General features: G+C 41.0%; 3 protein-coding genes across 3 annotated transcripts in view; 1 reads left to right on the top strand and 2 right to left on the bottom strand.

The window, feature by feature from the left end:
* dcbld2 (discoidin, CUB and LCCL domain containing 2) overlaps positions 1–22,014 on the bottom strand; it is a 298,962-nt gene that overhangs the window by 223,369 nt on the left and 53,579 nt on the right. The window lies entirely within an intron of this gene.
* Positions 8,257–22,014, top strand: part of cmss1 (cms1 ribosomal small subunit homolog) — a 40,657-nt gene continuing 26,899 nt past the window's right edge. The window contains exon 1 of the mRNA XM_083997273.1: positions 8,257–8,339. Coding sequence (XP_083853399.1) covers positions 8,300–8,339 — 40 coding nt within the window. The 5' untranslated portion in view covers positions 8,257–8,299. The remainder of the gene's footprint in view (positions 8,340–22,014) is intronic.
* LOC311004199 (filamin A-interacting protein 1-like) lies at positions 13,659–18,075 on the bottom strand. The gene is made up of 2 exons (XM_083996148.1): positions 17,963–18,075; positions 13,659–16,487 (listed from the first exon to the last, which is right to left on the bottom strand). Exon 2 carries the CDS (start codon positions 16,157–16,159, stop codon positions 13,913–13,915), a length of 2,247 nt encoding a protein of 748 aa, XP_083852274.1. The 5' UTR covers positions 16,160–16,487; positions 17,963–18,075; the 3' UTR covers positions 13,659–13,912.

The raw sequence follows: 22,014 nt of genomic DNA, 5'->3' as shown, positions 1-22,014 counted from the left end.
AAAGTAAGGAATCGTGGCAGAAAAAGTTAAATATTTTAAAAAGTATAAATAGTTAAAAAGAGAAAAGTAATGCCGATAAAGTTCAAAAAAAGCTGCACGTTTTGATATATGAATTGTTGAAATAGCACAACACCTAACACACTAACCATATGGCCACAGAGAACCTGAGTTACAATGAGCTTTATACTATGAGGAATCAAAGACTGTCCAATGACAGCTGAATAATTGGAATCAAAAGTCAAGCAATGATGTGAAATGACTGAGGCAGGAATCGAACCCATGACCATATGATCACTAAACCTTTACTCTGCCACTCGGCTACAGAGAGCACACTGCTTTCAAGACTGTTGTCATTCATTGTAATGTGATGATGTGCTGCAAACTGGTATGAGTAATCAAGGAGATAACAAACACCTGTAACCAATTGAAGGCGGTGGAGGAGAGCAGAATTCAACATAACATAACAAGAGTTCTTCCCTTGAATTCGAACCAGTGACCTTGGGGTTGGGAAGCAGCCACCCTATCCCCTACACTACAGTGGAGTTTTGGTGAAGAGAGGTTGAGACTTTGATGAATGTGACACCACTCTGGCTCTGCTCGTTAGACGCAATACACACCCATTATAAAGCTGAAAAAAATCAGAAAAAGTTAAATATTTTAAAAAGTATAAAGAGTTAAAAAGAGAAAAGTAATGCCAATAAAGTCCAGAAAAAGCTGCACGTTTTGATATATGAATTGTTGAAATAGCACAAAGTATGAAGGACTAGAAGAAGACCGTAAAAAGGCGGAAGAAAATGGCCAAACAGAAGAACAATAGTGTGACTGCTCAGCAGTCACACTAACTAGAAAAAGCATTTCCAAGAATGGAAATGGTGTGACTGCTGATAGCAACTGAACGCTGTTGCAGAATTAGCAAATAGTGCAAGCAGTGATCACCATACAAATTTTTTACCAAGGTCGGAATCGAACCCACACCCTCATGGTCATTAGACTTCCACTCTGCCTCTAGGCCACGGTGCACACACAGTTAACACCAAGAAAGCTTGAGAGTCAAGCTTGAATGACTTAGAATGAAAATTTCTGTGAATTTCAGGCTGAGAGCAGCAGTTTCAACATGAAGCAAGTTATCAGAAGTCAACAGAGGACAACTGGGAAAATAATTCACTATAATTGTTGTTGAGGCAAGATTTGAACCAGCAACCTTCAGGTCTCCAGACCAGAAAGCTAACCACTAGGCTACAGACAGAGACAGTATGTGAGGGGTAAAGAAAACCTTTGATAAGAGGATCACTGGCTTCTGCTTTAAAAAAGAAGTAAGGAATCGTGGCAGAAAAAGTTAAATATTTTAAAAAGTATAAATAGTTAAAAAGAGAAAAGTAATGCCGATAAAGTTAAAAAAAAAAGCTGCACGTTTTGATATATGAATTGTTGAAATAGCACAACACCTAACACACTAACCATATGGCCACAGAGAACCTGAGTTACAATGAGCTTTATACTATGAGGAATCAAAGACTGTCCAATGACAGCTGAATAATTGGAATGAAAAGTCAAGCAATGATGTGAAATGACTGAGGTAGGAATCGAACCCATGACCATATGATCACTAAACCTTTACTCTGCCACTCGGCTACAGAGAGCACACTGCTTTCAAGACTGTTGTCATTCATTGTAATGTGATGATGTGCTGCAAACTGGTATGAGTAATCAAGGAGATAACAAACACCTGTAACCAATTGAAGGCGGTGGAGGAGAGCAGAATTCAACATAACATAACAAGAGTTCTTCCCTTGGATTCGAACCAGTGACCTTGGGGTTGGGAAGCAGCCACCCTACCCCCTACACTACAGTGGAGTTGTGGTGAAGAGAGGTTGAGACTTTGATGAATGTGAGATTTTTCAATGATTCTTAAAATAAAGAGAAATTAGTATAAATTAGCCACACCAAGCAAGAAGAGGACTTTTTTGTGACCTGTGACTATTTTTTGGTGAATTAAAATGAATTAAAAAGCACTTAACAGCAAGTTACAAAGTTGAGCTCCTTCTCCTGCTGATGTGAAAAAAATACATTGAGCTGAATGAGAGCAGAGAGCTCCCTGGCTGCATTTAAAAAATATTTTAAATTATTATCTAAGTCTCTTTGCATTTTTGACCAGAATTTTAGCCAGAAGACAAGTGTGGCTACAAAACTGGAGAAAATAATTTGTCTAGAGTTTAATTTGTGGCCGTGCTGACAGTTTAGCCAGAAAAACTCTAGAATGTTTTTTTGCCTCTATCCACTCTGACACCACTCTGGCTCTGCTCGTTAGACGCAATACACACCCATTATAAAGCTGAAAAAAATCAGAAAAAGTTAAATATTTTAAAAAGTATAAAGAGTTAAAAAGAGAAAAGTAATGCCAATAAAGTCCAGAAAAAGCTGCACGTTTTGATATATGAATTGTTGAAATAGCACAAAGTATGAAGGACTAGAAGAAGACCGTAAAAAGGCGGAAGAAAATGGCCAAACAGAAGAACAATAGTGTGACTGCTGAGCAGTCACACTAACTAGAAAAAGCATTTCCAAGAATGGAAATGGTGTGACTGCTGATAGCAACTGAACGCTGTTGCAGAATTAGCAAATAGTGCAAGCAGTGATCACCATACAAATGTTTGACCAAGGTCGGAATCAAACCCACAACCTCATGGTCATTAGACTTCCACTCTGCCTCTAGGCCACAGTGCACACACAGTTGCAGAGACTGTTGTCTGTTAATGATCTGAACACTGTCAACATCAAGAAAGCTTGAGAGTCAAGCTTGAATGACTTAGAATGAAAATTATTATCTAAGTCTCTTTGCATTTTTGACCAGAATTTTAGCCAGAAGACAAGTGTGGCTACAAAACTGGAGAAAATAATTTGTCTAGAGTTTAATTTGCAGAAAAAGTTAAATATTTTAAAAAGTATAAATAGTTAAAAAAAGAGAAAAGTAATGCCGATAAAGTTAAAAAAAAGCTGCACGTTTTGATATATGAATTGTTGAAATAGCACAACACCTAACACACTAACCATATGGCCACAGAGAACCTGAGTTACAATGAGCTTTATACTATGAGGAATCAAAGACTGTCCAATGACAGCTGAATAATTGGAATCAAAAGTCAAGCAATGATGTGAAATGACTGAGGCAGGAATCGAACCCATGACCATATGATCACTAAACCTTTACTCTGCCACTCGGCTACAGAGAGCACACTGCTTTCAAGACTGTTGTCATTCATTGTAATGTGATGATGTGCTGCAAACTGGTATGAGTAATCAAGGAGATAACAAACACCTGTAACCAATTGAAGGCGGGGGAGGAGAGCAGAATTCAACATAACATAACAAGAGTTCTTCCCTTGGATTCGAACCAGTGACCTTGGTGTTGGGAAGCAGCCACCCTACCCCCTACACTACAGTGAAGTTGTGGTGAAGGGAGGTTAAGACTTTGATGAATGTGAGATTTTTCAATGATTCTTAAAATAAAGAGAAATTAGTATAAATTAGCCACACCAAGCAAGAAGAGGACTTTTTTGTGACCTGTGACTATTTTTTGGTGAATTAAAATGAATTAAAAAGCACTTAACAGCAAGTTACAAAGTTGAGCTCCTTCTCCTGCTGCTGTGAAAAAAATACATTGAGCTGAATGAGAGCAGAGAGCTCCCTGGCTGCATTTAAAAAATATTTAAAATTATTATCTAAGTCTCTTTGCATTTTTGACCAGAATTTTAGCCAGAAGACAAGTGTGGCTACAAAACTGGAGAAAATAATTTGTCTAGAGTTTAATTTGTGGCCGTGCTGACAGTTTAGCCAGAAAAACTCTAGAATGTTTTTTTGCCTCTATCCACTCTGACACCACTCTGGCTCTGCTCGTTAGACGCAATACACACCCATTATAAAGCTGAAAAAAATCAGAAAAAGTTAAATATTTTAAAAAGTATAAAGAGTTAAAAAGAGAAAAGTAATGCCAATAAAGTCCAGAAAAAGCTGCACGTTTTGATATATGAATTGTTGAAATAGCACAAAGTATGAAGGACTAGAAGAAGACCGTAAAAAGGCGGAAGAAAATGGCCAAACAGAAGAACAATAGTGTGACTGCTCAGCAGTCACACTAATAAAAATAAAAAAAGAGAATAAAAATTGAGTGAATAACAATAGTGTGAATGCCTTCAGCATTCACACTAATAACACAACTTCTTGTGATCATTAAAATGAAGAAAGTGGAGGAACAGCTGCTTACAACAAAATAAACACATTAACATCAATGCTCCACAGTGTGCAATCACAGAGGCCTGAAGAGACAGCTGTCCGCCTTTAATTACAATGAGCCTCATCTTCTCTTTCACTCTTTTCCTCTGTTCTCACAAGTTTCTGGACTTTCATTGTGATTGCTTAGATCTTTTTTCATTTTATTTTCCCTCCTTGTGTTGCTACTCATAATGAACGCAGGAGTAGTTTGCTTTGCACAGGTCAGTTCAGGCCAGTTACCTCATCTTCGATTGCAGTGTTGATAGAGAATAGAGAAACATTTAAAGAAATACGTTGAATCATTTTCTTGTGATGTGTCAGATGAAGCGATCAGTATGACTGTCATAACTCATTTGAAACTACAGATAACAGCCAGTTAGCTTAGTTCACTGTAAAAACTGGAAACAGGGTGAAAACAGCTACAGTAGTCTTTTCTCCAAGCTAAAATAATAAAGCTCTGTGATTTACAGTTTACCTTTTGTTTGATCCATTCAAAAATATCAGCATTAAAATGACAGGCTGAGGATTTACAAAGGGTGTATGTGCCAAGTGCCGAGCCAAGCCAGGCATTTTGCAAAATGTGGAATTACTTTTTGTAAAGTAAACTTAAAGATTAAGGCACAAATCAAATGCTCTTGACATCTCAAAGACATCCTCAATAGGTTGGGCTTCATATTCCATGTTTAATCCTCACCAGACAATGCACACAAGCACAATTTTCTATGACCAACACTTACTCAAAAGAGTACATTAGCATAATTCCCGACATATCTCTTTGACCTCTCCTTTTTTTCCATTTGCGAACACTTTTCTCTTTCAAAATACACTCTCGCCTCCACACAGAGGTTGGCTGATTAACACGGGAAAAGCAGATTTAACAAGTTTAACAAGTTTCCCCGGGGTCTTGCGGCAAACAATTGCGCTTTTGCACAGCATATTGTTCCTGGTGAAAATGCAGCCAAACGATGAACAGAGAGAATGACAAATGAGGGAGAGGCCTGTGTTTTACAGGAATGATGCTTAATTACATTCAAAGCTGCCATTTAGAGTCCATTGTCCTGCCTGAATGTTGGCAGACCTCTGCACAATGTGTTGACTGCATCCTTCCTTTCTCCTTCTTGATTTGTTTCTTCCCCCATTTTAGGGTTACAACGCATAACCATTCTGAACCCGTTATAATTTTCCCCAGTAATCAGTCTGTTCTCTCTCTCTCTGTCTTTTTTTTTTCTGGTCGCAAAGCTTTAATCAAACATCTCACAGCCTCTACCAGCCAGAAATGTGTTATTCTGACTAAAACACAAAAAAGCATGCAATTACTCCCAGAGGACCTGTCCCTCCTCTCTGCTACAGCTGCAGAAAGAGGGCACTACTCCAAACGCATCCTCCGCCTCCTCTCTCTCCTCTTCCCTTTCTTCTGTGTTGGAAAATAAGACTGCCCAGCCCAAACCATAATGACAGTGAATAGAAAGATGTGTTTTGTACTATAGGAACAGTAGGTTACTTGTCTTCTTCTGTGGAAACATCACCTTATAATAAGAAATTAGGATTTATCTTATAATTGCATGTGCCATTTTCTAAAAGTAAAAAGGTCAGCGTTTGAGGTCTCTAACCTATATAACTTATGGAGCCTTTTTATTAGATAATTAAATGCCAGAGAGATCAAAAGATAAAGGAGAGTGATGTATCTTTATTCCTCTTTTATTTCCAATAAATCTGTCCATCTAGGCTGATCTATTGATAATAGATCACCTACAGTAACTACAGCTCATGTGAAAAGCTGATTCAAGGCAACCAAACCGGCAAAACAGTCTCTAACCTACATTGCTCTCTGCAAAGCATGTCCCCGTTTCTTTCAACATCAAATGGGGAAACACAGTGACTGAGGCATTCATCTGGCCCAGACAAAACAAGGATGACAGAAAATCTCCTGGCTTGCAAAAAGTGTAAAATTCAAACCTCTTTTATGCATTCACACAACCAAACTTGCATAGAGACATGGAAATGATGTAGATCATAACTCTCAGTTTAAGATAGGAAGCATTAATACTTCGCTCTATACGTTCTATCTTTTGTAGGGATGTCACGATTACTTGTTTTCACAATTAATCGCGGTATTAAATAAAATTATTTATTCGTAAAGAAAGGTTCCTAAATACCGGCACTTTCCAAAAAAGATTATGTCGGAACCAACCATGTCGGCAGATCATCACATCTCGCACAGAACGAAAACAAAGTTACACAACAACCGTGTGTGTAACTTTGTTTTCATTCCGTGCGAGTTGCAGACAGAGATGTGCGCGAGTGGTAAAGTTTGGCTGAGGAAGACTGATTCCCTCCAAACAATGGTTTGTGCCTTGGTTTTTTAAGTTTTTGCAGTCATGTGGCTCTACTTCAGACAGATGACACACAAAATTATTATTATTAACAGGGTTTTGTTTGTGCAAAATGTGCATGTCTTGCCAAAGCATATTTAGAAAAAAATGTTGCTTTGGCACACAGCTTTCTTTTTGCTTAAAAAAAAAAAACATTAGAGAATTGAGTACTTTTCCCGAGCAATCATGTAACAGCTTTTACATTACAAATCCAATTTGTTTTTTTTTTGCCTTGCTTGTCTCACAATGAAAATTAAAGCTAAAGCACTGTGTGTGTGTGTGTGTGTGTGTGTGTGTGTGTGTGTGTGTGTGTGTGTGTGTGTGTGTGTGTGTGTGTGTGTGTGTGTGTGTGTGTGAGATTCAGAGCCATATCCAGTACTATGCAACCACTTCTTGCCTAAAAAACAAAATCAGATCTCTCCAGTGAACTTGCACACAGTTTTTCAGTAGATTTAGGTTGTCTCAGTGTCTTCTGTCTCGTCACATAATCCCAGATCGACTCAATCATGTGGAGATCTCGGCTGTGTGGAGGATGGACCATCTGTTGCACTTGCTTGCTCTCCTTATTGCTGAAGATAGATGTTTATGACACTTGCTGTTATCATTTTGCAGAATCTCTTTGGGGCTGTGCAGATGCCTCCCTATTGCATGAGGGCTATGCATCATAAACAGGCTTGTGTTAAGTATTTAAATACTTGAGTAAAAAGCTCAAGTATCTTTCCAGAAAAATGCCACCTTTTAGAACTCTCCAGGCACTATTCACTTTAGTTCAGGTGCTTGACAGTTGGGAAGAGACAGCCATTGAATCATAAACTCAAACTGGTGCATTACTTGCTATCTAGAAGCACTAATTCACCAACGTTTCTTTTTAAGTAGTGAGTAACAGAGATGCTTAGGGGAAATATTTCTGAGTAAAGGTACACATTGTATTCAGGAAATGTGGTGGGGAAAAAGTGAAAGTCATCGGAAATTAAAATAATCAAGTTACGGTAAGTGCAGACAGCAACAGTGGGACCAGATTCTGATATTGAACCCCCTTGATTTACCATGACAAGAATAACAAAAAAGAGTGAAATTCATTCTGCTGACTTTCCCATCCATAAGGGTCCCCTGTTTATTTCAGCCTGTTATTTCCCAAATTTATCCTGAAAACTGGAAATGTGTCCATCACATAGGCTACTGTTCCCACTGGATTCACAATAACAGGAAGATCACAAATGAATCAAACTCTCAGTGCTGACACATCTATCTACAAAAAAGTAAACCCTGTGAATTTCAGCGTAGTATTGTCATAATTTAACATTATCGCAAGGGTGGAAAGGTCAGTAGCTTACATCTGCAAAACCTTTGCACATTGTTGTATAGCAAGATGCCTTCAGGTTCGCAAGTAAAACACAACATTGTTATTTATCTAACCCGTATAAAGTGAATTAGTAAAATCCTAAATCAAACGCGCAGTCACAGACCTATTTCACCGTCTTAATAGAGTTGAGATTATACTGTCGGCGGGTAAAGGTTTTCTATCTAGAGTTTGTGGTGTCACTGTCTCGTTGTTATTCTAAACTCCATGTGTTTTGAACGTGGTGTCCCTGAACGCATCCCTGCCATGCTCGCTCAGCGGTAGATTTGGATTGGACGCACACTGCAGGCTGAGGAAAATGGGAGACGACTTGGGTGACGAGTGGTGGCAAAACGATGGTAATTAACCTATTATTTTAGTCTTTTACAGTAAACTAATGAGACTTTACGAGACTTGTGGTGCGGGAGGTTTTACCGGGGCCCTGCTGGCAGTTTTATACCGTTAGGTTGTAGCTGTCGCGAGGTTGGGTATAACGTTAGCTAACTGTAAGCTAACGGTTACTAGCCATGTAAACGGCAAATATGAGTTTCTGTTAAAAGTTTACTTTACTGAAGACCATAGCGCCAGGTGCAGAAACATTAAGCAGCCTATGCTACTGTCTCTCTGTGCGTTAGCTTACCTCTGACTTGTTGGCAGGGGAAGTTAGCGTGTGTTTGTAGCACATGTTGTCACGGGCAGAAGGTGTGTAAGTTACACACGTGTGTGTGTGTGTGTGTGAGAGAAAGTGAATGGAGGGTGGCTCAGTAGGAATTAATTAGGTTACGTCAACTTTCCTGTGACGTCGCCTGTCCAGCTTCAAGTGAACTAACTAACTCTCCCCTTATCTATGTCTAAACTTTGTGTTTATCCTGTTCATCCTCTGCTGTTGCTCCCTCCCTCATCTCCTCCATACGTCAACACAGGAAGTTCCCTGTGGCTGTTCCGTGCACGGCTCCATCATGCTCCCATGCATACCAATAGAGGGCACTCATGTACTTCACTCTTAGTACTAATAGTGGGCATTAAGATTGTGTTGAACAGCAAAATCTGTTTTCAAGAGGCGTTTAAATGAGTGAGCTCATGCACACCTCTGGGAAGTCTTATCAACAACAGGTATGTGGGAAAAAACCAGAGCAGATCAAGAACAAAAGAAATTCCCACACACTATTAACTTGCAACAGGTCTTTAATCCTGGACAAAGCAACGTTTCGGTCTATACGACCTTCATCAGGCAGAGTTCAGGCATTGAGTACAAAAAAACCCTTAAATGGACAACACACAAACAAAAATAACCAATTAGAAGCAAGGTGATTAATCACTGCAAGCTGTGTGTGATTAGGTAATCAGGCGAGTATAATCTTGAAGGGACAAGTCACCATAAACAGAACGTAGTCGATATCAGAATCATCTGGACAAAAACATTACAAAAAATGAAACAAAACATTTAAAAAACTTGAGTAAACATTGAGGGTACACTGTATATCAGGTAGGCCTATATAAACTACAGACATATGTAACAAAGAAGGGGTCTTTTTCCAGTAGATGCCCCTATACATATTAATCTGAGGCACCTCCTGGAAAATAGAGACATCTTTCTTTCCTTTTTCTTTCTGTTCATGGTGATTAATCACCTTGCTTTTAATTGGTTATTTTTGTTTGTGTGTTGTCCATTTAAGGTTTTTTTTGTACTCAATGCCTCAACCCTGCCTGACGAAGGTCGTATAGACCGAAACGTTGCTTTGTCCAGGATAAAAGACCCTATGCAAGTTAACAGTGTGCGAGAATTTCTTCTGTTCAGGAGGTGTTTAAATGAAATGTCTGTCTTGAGCTTATTTGGGCAAATCATTTCTCTCTTTCAGACAGAATGGGTGTTTCTAATCATTCGTTACATCAGTGAGAGTAAGTTAAATAACATCAGTGTCTCTTTCTAAAATGTTCATGCAGTTGAATCAATGCTTTTCAGCTGCCATCTAGGTAGGATTTATTGCTCATATTGGACTGAATTAGATTAATATCTGCTCTCCCTAATTAACTTCCAACTGAGTCTGCGTTGCTACTGTAGGAGTAGAAAAGTGTCAGAAACTCACTCAGGTTTATATAACAGAAAATGACAAGTTGACTATGTTTAGTCATTTTTTATTTTTTGCTTGACTCTCATTGGCCCCAACTATTCAAAATCTTAAGTTTTGTTTTGTAAGTGACAGAGGTACCGACAATCCACCTACCGTACATCCACATCCCCTTGTTAAATAATGTGTCTGAGACTGAGTGAGTTGTTTACGTTTACAGGTGAGCAGCAGCGGCGGCATTCAATTGACAGGTTTATCATTGGTGTTTGGCTTCACTTTCTTTTCTCTATCTTTTTTTGACATCTCTCAGGTAAAACATGTCAATTTAATCCTGAGAAGACACTTGTTTTTTAGTTCAGCACATTTCTGACATGCGCTGAGTTCCCTGTCTTGCTAGTGCTACATCAAAAATCGACTTCATGTATATTTTATTCAACTGATAATTTGTTGGTGCTTGTTATTCTTTTCTTGTCGTGTTCCCTAAAACTGCCTATACCTTATCTGCATTAAATCACACTTCCTCCATATACTCAGCATTTTTTCATCACAAAAAGCTTTTATTTTCTAACAGCTGCAGTTCTAAACATGATGTAGTTGTGGGCTGGTGGGTATTCTCAGGTCAGTGTTTTCCCTGTGTGCACTGTGGGAGGTTTTCTGTTTTTCTGTCCTGTGTTGAGAGCTATGCTGCTTCTTCTGTTTGTGCCGTATCCTTTGGTCGTGGGAATCCTTGTTGGACCAGGTTTCTGCAGGGATCCCCGAGGAATCTGATTAGAGAAAAGAGGCATAACTATCTGTTAGGCAGCATTCAACAGATGTTCACTCCTGGAGATTTTTTTTCCCATTTTTTCTCCTGTTGAAGTATTTGTTGTCTGCATTGCACTTTTGAAAGGAAGAACATATGAATTGTTTCCATAGGACTGGTACAGTGTGTTATAGCCATGTCATAGCGTAATGAACCATGATCATGTGCATCTTTATTGCTGATATCATAGTTAATCTTGGCAGCATGCCTGATTTGTAATGGTTTCTCTCTGCATCAGCACGGATATTCAGTGTCATGGCACAAATAGATCAGTGATAAAGCTGGAAAAAAATTTAACTCAAAAAAATAAACGATTTTAGTTGAAACTGGTTTAGTTTGGGCTGCACACTGTGTTATTTGTCTGCTTTGTGGAAATTGAGTTATTAAAACAACAGCCGGCACAAAAAATGTTATTTGAAGTTAAAAAGTAACAGATTGTAGCCGGTTACATGAGCCGCCTCGAGTCATGTCTGTCTTGTAAACTGTGACATGAACAGCTCCAGTCTGTACAGACGAGACCCCTCAGATCACATCCACGAGACTATGCGCATTGATCTGAGCGCTCTGTTTGTGTTTGTTGAAGAGATATTATCTCTGTTTACGACATGTGAGGCCATGGAAGTCGAGTGTGTCCCTGCTGGGTAGCTAGCACTGTAGCTAACAGCTGTCTGCAGTGATCAGGCTGATGTCTTGTCAACACAAACAGTGCAGATAAATTAGTGAGCAGACTCTCACTTTCTGCCTTGTCTGTGATAATTAAAGTGGATATGCTGTATGTAGTTTGAAACATCTGCTACTGACAGTCCACACATGGCTTCCTGGGTTAGCATTTATTTTTCAAAATATGCATAATCCTGGTGCAAGTTTTTTTTTTTTTTAAACGATAGCCTAATTCTTGCTCAACTCTTTTGCACATGCAGGCCAAAGAAGATATTCATGTCTCATGTTTTTGTCATTTTGCATTTGCCAAGGAAAATAAATCCTTGATTTTATTACTTGTGAAATGTGTTTACGATACAGCCTCTTGGTGTGCATTTTACACAATTTTATTACTACGGAAACAGGAGGTTTGGCTCACTTGTTGAATTGAGAAAAGAAATCAACTTCCCAGGGTCAGAAAAAAGCACTTTTTTTCAACATTGGTGTTTATCTGGTGTATCATCAAGAATTAAAACCGGAAAACATCTGATTTTCGACTTGATATCAAATTATGAGCATGTGCACCGCTTACTTGTTTAGTTTGGCCCCAGCTTGAAACTATAATCAAAAGCAACATACATCCATAACTGACTAGGTCCCTTTACTGCAACATGTAGCCTAACACTTGTGCTTTTATGAGACTACAAATTTGAACCCAATATACTTCTGATGGAGACATTTTTGCTGCAGTTTCTTTTTCTAGGTCGGCCCCTCTAACCTGACTGACATCCCATCCTCACACGCTTGACAGAAAAGGCTGTGAGGCTGACTGAAAACTGACAAGACAGAAAAGGAGAACTGAAGTCTATTAGATAGAGCATGGGAATGCCTTTGAAGTTTCAAGAATGAGGCAGATATACATGAGACGCAGTATGACGTCCATGGTGATGTGTCTTGTGGCTAAATGCTCACACTAATGAGAGATTCTCGTGAGAGCCTCAGTCATGCTGCAGCCGCTGCCAAACTGTCATCAAAACGCATCGTCTGGTTTCCACCTTGCCAGCCGGTGATGTCAGGGCAGTTAATGTTTCTCCATGTTTGTCATCATATGCCTGCTAAGTCACCTCTCTGCCAGTGTTTCCTTATTATATGGTATCCCCCAATACTGTCCGATGTTTTTTATTCAGATAGCAACTGTCACAACTATATCTTGTGATGTTGACCTTTTAAAAAAGTTGATATGACGCTTGTTCTGTGCTCTCATCTCTCGAATGCTCTGGTACTACTGGCCTTCAATTTATTTAAAACAAATATGCTGACCTAAATACAGAAAATACATTTTCTCCTTTTGTTTATCCCTGTTTTGTTATTTTAGAGGTTGCACATGCAAGATTTATACTTCTCCAAAATAAATTGTCTATACTGCTCCTCATTAGTGCACTTGCCCTCAGACATGCACTCTCCTGTTTATTTTCCATTACACTTAGAAACGGAGTCCTCTTTACTTTTCAACTTCTGGATAGTTGTCTATCTCTGTCCCCTACATGATTTACAGAGCACTTTTGAAGGTTAGATTCGTTTTAAGACGTTTTACAAGCAGGAAAAACAGGAAGTGTTCATAAACACAACCTTTTGTGACATTACTAGCTGTAAAATTATGCTGCGATGTCACTTATCTTTGCACTGAGAGGTTTGGCTGGCAGGAGATGACGTGTTGAATTCTCTGCCTGCTGTGGCAGCATTGTGTGTTGTCTGTCATTTTCAAATTATTTAACACTTAGGATCGTTATAGTTTTAAAGTTATAATTTGTGTTAAAATTACCAGCTTTTGTTAGTGACTTAACCTCTAAACCTGAAAGCCTGAATGCCACTAGGTCTTATTTTGACTGCAAAACAACATGAGCTTTCCAACATATTTGATGTGGGTGATACACACACACACACAAACACAGAGAGCGAGGAAAAACCTCTAATTTTCTAACAATCTTTCTTGCTTCAAACTGTTTTGTATTCATTTAGTTAGCAACCCGTAGTTCTGTTGGTGCCATGTCCCTCTCAAAGATATTCAAAATAAACAAGTGAAAACTCAAAACACAAACAATTTTTAATGAACAGAAAAAAAATGAACATAAGTGAAACAGAAAATTACGAAAAAGCACATCACAGATTTGACTGGGGTGATACCTTTCGTACAAGTAACAGACACACATGTCGTAATACCAAACACAAAGGGCTGTTAAAGTCTGAGTATACACATTAGATAAAAGATTTACAATGCTCTTGTAAGACAATGACCACAAAGAATTTATATGGTCATTGTTACTAAATACAACAAACTCTGGGATTATCATTGGATAGTTGTCTAGACCAGGAATGTGACTGAAAACATAATACTGTGTATTCAGAATCTACGTATATTCACCTAATCACAAAGGCCACTTACTGTTATATTTGAGGAGTGTGAGGCTGGGGAGGTAGCGGGGGATATAGTGATGCTACTTGTAATCTTGCCAGCCCCTTTGACATGACAGCCGTTGGCGAGCACTTGAGTCCTTTGCTCGTGTCGAAGATAGTACGGTCCGACACACGGGGGAAGGCTGTGGGTCAGACCATTCAGAGACTGGATGTAGGGGCTCCCCAGATGGATATGGATCTTGTTATCCTCGGTGGTGATGATACTGGGACTCGTGTCGGTACTGTTGGACTTCTGATGCTGCCAGCTGTTCTGCCACTCCGGTGGGGTCTTGCAGAACATGGCCTGGTCCGCGGCCTCGACCGGCTCTGGAGAGCAGGTCCTGACTGTTACTATCTGTATGGGGGAGTTGCCGTGGTCAGGTGTCGCAGAGCGTGACGAGTTTGGGCTTAACATCCGAGAGATGTTGCTGCCCTGAAGTGGAGAGATGGTGCGATCGGGGCTCGAAGGGGGGGTTTTGGTATTAACTGCAGGCAGACCCGAGTTCTGGATGATGGTGATCCTCTGCTTGGGTGAGGCTCGGCTCGTCGGGATGACGGCCGTGCTGGTGTAGGACGTTGCCGCTTCTCCGGTCGGGCTGCTGATCTCGAGTGTGGCCGTGTTGAGTATATGATGCGGCGTCACCTTGATGTGCAACGGCTGCCCCGGTGTGTGCGTTAACATCATCACCTCCCCATTTACGTTTTGGTGCATGTCTATGCCATTGCTGCTGCCGCTGCTGTATTGGCTTACATTGTTATTCGCACTGTTCAAGCTGTTGAGGTTGTTGACGAGGGAGCTTCTTCTGTTCATGACCTGTCCGTTGTGGTTTGGGTCCTTGTCGTCATTTTCTTCATCTAGTTTCTCGGCGTGCTCGCTGTAGTCAGGGGGCAGGCCGTCTTCAGGCTCGGTTTGCACCTCTTTGGTGGTTTGATGAAGGTCTGAAAAGTGTTGTCTGTTAGCGTCAGGGCTCTTGATTTGTCTGTATCTGCCCAACTCGCTGCTCAGTTCCTTCATCTCTCTGGCCAGCTCTCTGTTCCTGGCCTCCTGTTGGGTCAGTTTCTTCTGCAGCGAGGAGTGATCCGTCTGCACCCTGCAGATGGACTCCTCGGTCCCCATCAGGTTTTGGAGTTTCTCCTTCAGGGAATCAACCTCTCTGGCTAACAGTCGGGACTTAACCTGCTCCTTCTGGAGACGGCAGAGGAGGAGGTGCTCCTGGTTGACCTCCTGCTTCTCGGCCTGTTCGTACCGGGAAAGCTCCCTCTTTGCCGCCTCCAGTTCCTCTGTGAGAGCACGGGACCTCCTCTGTTCATCCTTGAACTTCCTCTCCAAGGACTCAAAGTCCTCTTCCACCTTCAGCAGCTCTCCCTCCAACAATTCCTTGTCGCGGAGTCTCTTTCGCAGCCTTTCCAGCTCCTGGGTCAGATCTTTGACTTTGTTGTCCTCCGTTTGGCAGTGGTGGTTGGAGTTGTTTTGAACAGAGCCGTGCGTGTACTTCTCCTCTTTTTCTTTCCTATTTTCCAAGACCTGTAACTTTCTCTTCATGATGGTGATCTTGTTCTGTAGCTCTATGTTCCTGCCCTCCTCTGTTTGTAGAATATGTTGGAGCTCGTCTTTTTCCTTTGCTACCATCTGAAGCCTTTCCTCTAAATCTGCTTGAGATCTCAGCGCCTGCTGCCTCTCTTCTCTCAGCCTTTCTGTTATTGTTGCCAAATTGCTTTGCTCATTTCTTTTGCCCTCCTTCCTGTTGAGTTTTTCCTCAGCCTGTCGCAGCCTCTCAGCCATGGTCTTTCTGTCCTCCACCAAGGCTACAGTCAGTGACCTGAGCTTGGCCAGGTCCTGTTTAATCGTCGCTTCGCTCTTTTCCATTTGGCCTTCTGCGGCCTCTAACTCTCTCACCCTGGCTTTCATAGTGTCGAGTTCACCCAGCAGCATCTTGGTCACCTCTCTTTCTCGCTCCAAACTGCACTTCAGGGAACTACAGTCCTGTTTGCTCTTAACTAAAGCCTCCTCTATCCGGTCTAATTTACCGATTCTGCCGCTGAGGTTATCCACCTCAACCTTCAAGCTGCGGCAGTGGCTGATCTCCCTTGCCAGCCTGCGGTCCAGGTCCCGACACTGGTCCCCGATGCGTATCAGCTCCTCATCCTTCCCCTCCATTTCCAGCACCCTTCTCCTCAGTACCTCCACCTCTGACAGCAGACTCAGGGCCGTCATGTTGTCCTGGCTTTTGTTGAAGATGGAAACTTGGTTGTGGTGCTCCACCTCCAAATGCAGGGATTTGAGCTCCTCCTCCTCCTCCTTCTTTGCACTGGGGTAAGCAGCACCGACGTCCCGCTTGATGTGGTCAGCGGTGGCGGTCAGTTCTTTGACACAGCGCCTCTGTTCCTGCAGCAGCTCAGCCAGACTCTGTTGCTCCTTTACAACAAGCAGTGCGAAAGCCTTCAGCTTGATCAGCTCCTCTTTTAGAGCTGATACTTCTCTTTCATTTATCTTCTCCTTTATTTCCCGGTATTCTCTTTCCTTAACAATCAGGAGCTTGAGCCTGCAAAGAAAAAACAAATGACGCTGATGTCAAACAGAGTCTTGTGGTCTGGTTTTATTGTGTAATTTACTCTTATTTCAGTCTCTAAGGACCCTTTTTGTGTTTATGCTTAACCTCTTGGTCACAGCCTTTAAACACAAATAACTTCTTGGGTTGTGTATTTCCAGCATAAACATTTATTTCTGAAAAAAATTAAATCATTATGTCCTCCTTTACTCAAATAGCAAAGCTGGGAGTATTTTCTTTTCTTCTCTACATGCCTCACTTGTGTCTGTGCCTACCTGTGCACCCTGAAACATGAAGATATGTATTTCCTTGTTCTGCCCTTCTCTCTAGGCAGGGCTCTGTAGGATGTTGTGACTAGCATGGCAGATGGTCCCTTGGCGGGGAGTGTTTGTTAATTAAGAAGTTCCTCTACTCTTGAGTACCCTCAACATTGCACCCAATCACCCTCCCTCTGCGTGCCTCAAACGCTCCCCCCCCATTTCCAGCTACGAGAGACACAAATCCCCCCCTGTTCCATAAGTAATTACAGACTGGCTACATTTACCGAGTGCTGTCACTCCTCATGCTCCCACAGCCGCATACCAGCATGTCCAAATACATTTAATGCACACTGTACAAATTTGTGTCAAATGTTACTGCAAGACAGGGACACTTGATAATTATGTCTCCCCCCTGTGCATTTTAACTATTTGGAAATCCATCACATTTTTCAGCCACACTGCGTATAACGGCTTTAAAGTCTGCTTGCATTTATGTTCACAATCTGCACATTATGTTTGTCTTGTAGGTGCAAGTTTAAATATTCCTGCATGCGTTGAAAATGTTCCCAAGTAATTTTTGTAGGTTTTTTTTTTTCACTTGATATGTGGACTGTGGAAAGTTTCCATTTTTTGTGGATAAGATCAAAATGATAAATGCTAAGTGTGAATTATGCACCTGGATGTTGTATTTAAGGTTTTTAAGTGAAATTTATATTACATTATACTACTTTTTTATATTAAAATACTTGACAACCTCCAGCATGCGTGGGTTAAATTAGCAATGTTCTGAATGGCGTGCGCAATCGGCCTAGAAAACAGAATTTTCCTCGAATGCATAGATCAATAACCTACATCACTTAACCACATGATTTATTTATATAATGTCTTATGTGTACGTTTTGTCTTGTCAATAGTGGATCTTTTAAGGGCAAGAATTGCAAAGATTAGATAAGTCATGATTCACAATTCATTGCAAAAGAGAAGATTCAGAGAGATTTAAAGTAGTGTGTTTAAATATACAACATTGATACCTTTTTTAAGGGTGCTTTTGGTTATCTAACAGCAACCTGGAAAAAGAAAATGATCTGATCCCTGCAGCGTTGTCTAATGGTTACTTTATCCGTAACAGCTCAACTTGCAGTTACAACGCAAGTTTTCCAAGTGACAAATGTTTCTAAATACACATTTGTTTCTTTCCAATGTTCCTACCTGTGCTGCGCTGTTTGGCCTCGTGTCCTTTCAAAGTCCTCAGAGAATAAATTGTCTCTAGTCCTTCACCTCCTCTCCCTTTCCCGGAGATCCCAGTGATGTGGACATTCCATCCGGAAAACCAAACATTATGAGAAGTGCTCTGCACACGGAGTCTCACTCGCAGTCAGTGGCGCCCATTACATCATCAGCAAGTCCTTATATGGGACTGTACAGGCTCTACTTATGTATGTGTGTGTGTGTGTGTGTGTGTGTGTGTGTGTGTGTGTGTGTGTGTGTGTGTGTGTGTGTGTGTGTGTGTGTGTGTGTGTGTGTGTGTGTGTGTGTGTGTGTGTGTGTGTGTGTGTGTGTGTGTGTGTGTCAGTGTGTGTCAGTGTGTGTGTGTGAGAGAGAGAGAGAGATTGTGTGTTTTTACTGGAGTTCAGCCCATTCCAGATGAGGTCATTGTGTAGCCATGCCAAAGAGGCTAATGGGAAGGACAGAGTGTGTGTGTGTGTGTGTGTGTGTGTGTGTGTATGTGTGTGTGTGTGTGCCTGAAGAAAACTAAAGCTTCAATCACAATTCAAACCTGAAAGGCTAACACACTCTCAGTTTGTAGGATTAGCCTGAGCAAACACGTTAACTATGCTTCATAAGTAGCAAGCCAAAGTTGGCAGGCCCTGCTTATCTAATAGGGTGCTTGTGCGTGTGTGTGTGTGTTGTTGCATGTGTGTGTGTGATGTTCTCATATGTTTTAAGAAGAGACATGTTTTGTGAGTTGTAGCTGCTTTGCCTGGGGCCTGATAACCTGACTGGGAGATGACATCATCAGTTCATCGGCCCTCAATTACATCCATATGTCTCTTTCTCTTTCTCTCTCTCTCTCTGTCTCCCTCTCTGTCTCCCTCTCTGTCTCTTTTACCCACACCCCTTCTCTATCTTGTTTTCTTTTTGTCATTTAGTTCCTCACCTTGCCTCTTTGCTTTACACTATGGATTTTTTTTTCTTTTGCAAGCGCAATTTTTACCTTTCTTGTGGCGTCATCAATTTCTTTTGTATCCCTGTGTTCTTTTGTGACATTACTCAAATAAATCTATGTGTTCAGTCGAGCAAGGAGGGATGACGGATAATACTCTCATTATTCTCACTGATAGTCTTGTCTGTCATAAGAAGAATGACAAAAGTCATAATGAAAAAATAAATGATATTTTAGCTTGCTAGATGATAGCACTATACCAGCGCTGCAGGACAAAACAAACATACAGGTCTGCATGTGATGCGCGTTCCCCCCGAGCGAAGCGCTTCCTGCACACTTAAAAATGTTGGGTTAAAAACAACCCAATATGGGTTATTTTTTAACCCAACACTGGGTAACTATAGGACAGAACACATGCTAGGTTATTTTGACCCAACAAGTTGGGTTGGTTTCCTTAAACCAACAGTTGGGTTGTTTATACAACCCAGTTGGGTTGTTCATATAACCCAATTAAGGGTTCACATTGACTACACTGCTGGGTTATTTTAAACCAATCAAGTTGGGTTGCTAACTGAAGCTAGTACTCAACAGTGTGTCACAAACTTGCACTTAACAACTATATTGTGGCAGGCTAGGGTTCTATTTAACATAAACTCAAACAGAAACAAACTTTAGATCTTGTAGCAGCTCATACACCACTTAACTACAGGGAGAATGCTGTTTATTATCCTCAGACCACCAGCCAAACTGCACACAAAGGAAGGGAGACCACTAACCAAAAACATAACTTCACTTATGGTGTCAAAGTGCTTATTTACAACAGTAATTGTAAACTGAGTAGAACATTGAATTAGTAAATTAGTGTGTAGAACAGTATCACTAAAGATTGTGTAGCTGTAACATCTGTGGCGATATGTAACAGAAATAACCTAAACTTAGAATCACAAACACACTGTCCCAAAGCATGCTGGGAAACTCCTCCCACCGAACGTCAACCCAACATGTTGGGTAGTCCGAAATGACCCAACACAGTATCATGGAAATTACAACCCAACAGCTAATAACTCAACTGCCAACGACAATAACCCAGCAAATTGGGTTCTTAGATTACCCAACTTGATGAAAACAACCCAATTAAACTAACCAACAGTCTCAACTCAGCTGTTGGGTTGAAAAAATAACCCAACATTTCTTAGAGTGTGGCACTATGGCGCGTAGTTCCAGCTTTCACAGTGAAATATGCGGGTGGTATTTCTTTCTGTCAAACAAATCCATCTAGTCCCCAATTAAAAAGGAGAACCGTTTCCCCTGTTTCTTGTCACATCACACAAGAATTTGCAGAACAGCCTAGAAGACACGCTTACACTTCACTTTTCAAACATTTATGTTCACAAGCCTCAAAAAGTTTATTTCTATGCCAGTTACGTAATTAATGATGTCAGGCTTGTATTCTGCGCCTTTTTGGCATTCTCTTTAATCCTTTAATTGATTGAGCACAGCAAGTCAGAGATTACCGTGTTTGATAACATTCCGGCTCTACTTTCTTTTTTTTTTTAAAGTTAGATATGTGAAGTGTGATGTTTTGTTGAAATATTCTGGTTAGACTTCTGTTGGCTGTGATGTGTAGTGCAGTTGAGTTTTATTGCATTGATCTCAGCAGTGTTTCTGATATTTTGTCTCGGCCAATTGAATAGTGTAATCTTTCATGAATGTAGGATCCATGCAGGGTTGTTGTATGAGGCTGTGTAAGTTTAAAATGGCAACTTGAGTGTCTACTCCACAGCTTGCAACCATCTTGAGTTATGTTACTGTACCTCCCTTAAGTAAAAGAAGTCATCTGGTGACTCAGTAGTCCGTAGGGGTAAATAACGCAACACAAACAGTGATTTAATTAAGGCATCAGATGAAAATGCCCACCTCAGGCGCACAACCAGATGTTGTCAAGGTGTTGCTGTTTATTGCCTTATACTCTGTAGCACGGTTTATAATGCTTTTATTCTAACGTTTTTGTTCCTTTGTGAACTTTAAGTGTGAAAGTGGAACATCGACATGCAGAAAGTTAACCACCTCAGACAACACAAGCTGGCGGATGAATTTCGATGGCTGTGCAGTAGCATGAAAGGGGAGCAGAGGAGTCAGCTGACTTAATGGTCTGATTCAGATTTCCCGTGATTTCACATGTATGCTATGTTTTACTGTGGCTGGACACCTCCTTTTTCACACAAGGCCCTGACTGATCGTGCAGCACCGAAAACATTTCCTACTGGATTGTTCACTCTTTCACTCTTACACTTTACATGACAAATGAAAAAAAAGAATTATTGCCTTAATCCGACTATAACTGGACAATGCATGTGCTCATGCTTCACAACGACGGCACAAGGGTGGCATAGAAGCTGGCCCGAACTCGGCCAAAAAAAAGCACCTTGGTTGATGCGTCAGCGCCGATTCAGTGCATTTCACACAGTGCAACCAATGAGAGGATGTGTGTTTTTTTTGTTTTTTTTTACAGTCGACAGAAAGGGGTCGTATTAACCCTCTGAAATGACTCATATCGCCACGTATAAACTGGGACAAGAAGGAACTCTGACGAGATTCTCAAATCGAGCTATGAGCATACTGTAGCCTACAAGTTGTGAGCCGTGCAGCACCCGTTTCCTTTCCACGGATGACTTCTTGCAACCTCTTTCAGCTTACCGTGGAGAGGACTGACAGAAACGTACCGCCATCGCCCCTGTACCCACAGTAGTCCCAAGCCCTGTGCTCACCATCACTACAGTGCCTCAAACATACTCTTTGCAAGACCAGTGGCCTCTGCAGCTGTCTTCACAATTATGTATGAGGCAATATGACTGGGAACAGAATTATTTACCAGGCGGAAATTAGTGCATGTGTGGAACCAGCAGACACCTAGAGCCCTGAGGGAGGAGTCGTCACACCAGCTTCCAGTCAAAACTAAAGCTGTCCCATGATAGCAATGCATTCAAGATAGTCTTTGTTACTGGCAATATATACATGAGAGAGATAGAGATGTACCATATTAGACATGTGCAATTGTTTTTTTCAATCCACAAATCAGCTACAAGTCCCAGTAGTA

The sequence above is a fragment of the Trachurus trachurus genome (genome assembly GCF_905171665.1).
Source record: "Trachurus trachurus genome assembly, chromosome: 21".
In the NCBI taxonomy this organism is placed as follows: Eukaryota; Metazoa; Chordata; class Actinopteri; order Carangiformes; family Carangidae; genus Trachurus; species Trachurus trachurus.
Note: the sequence above shows the minus strand (reverse complement) of the source record. Positions and strands in the feature narration are given on the sequence as shown.

Excerpts from the sequence above, each read along its gene's own strand:
- LOC311004199 (XM_083996148.1), bottom strand. The coding sequence starts at position 16,159 with ATGACGGCCCTGAGTCTGCTGTCAGAGGTGGAGGTACTGAGGAGAAGG.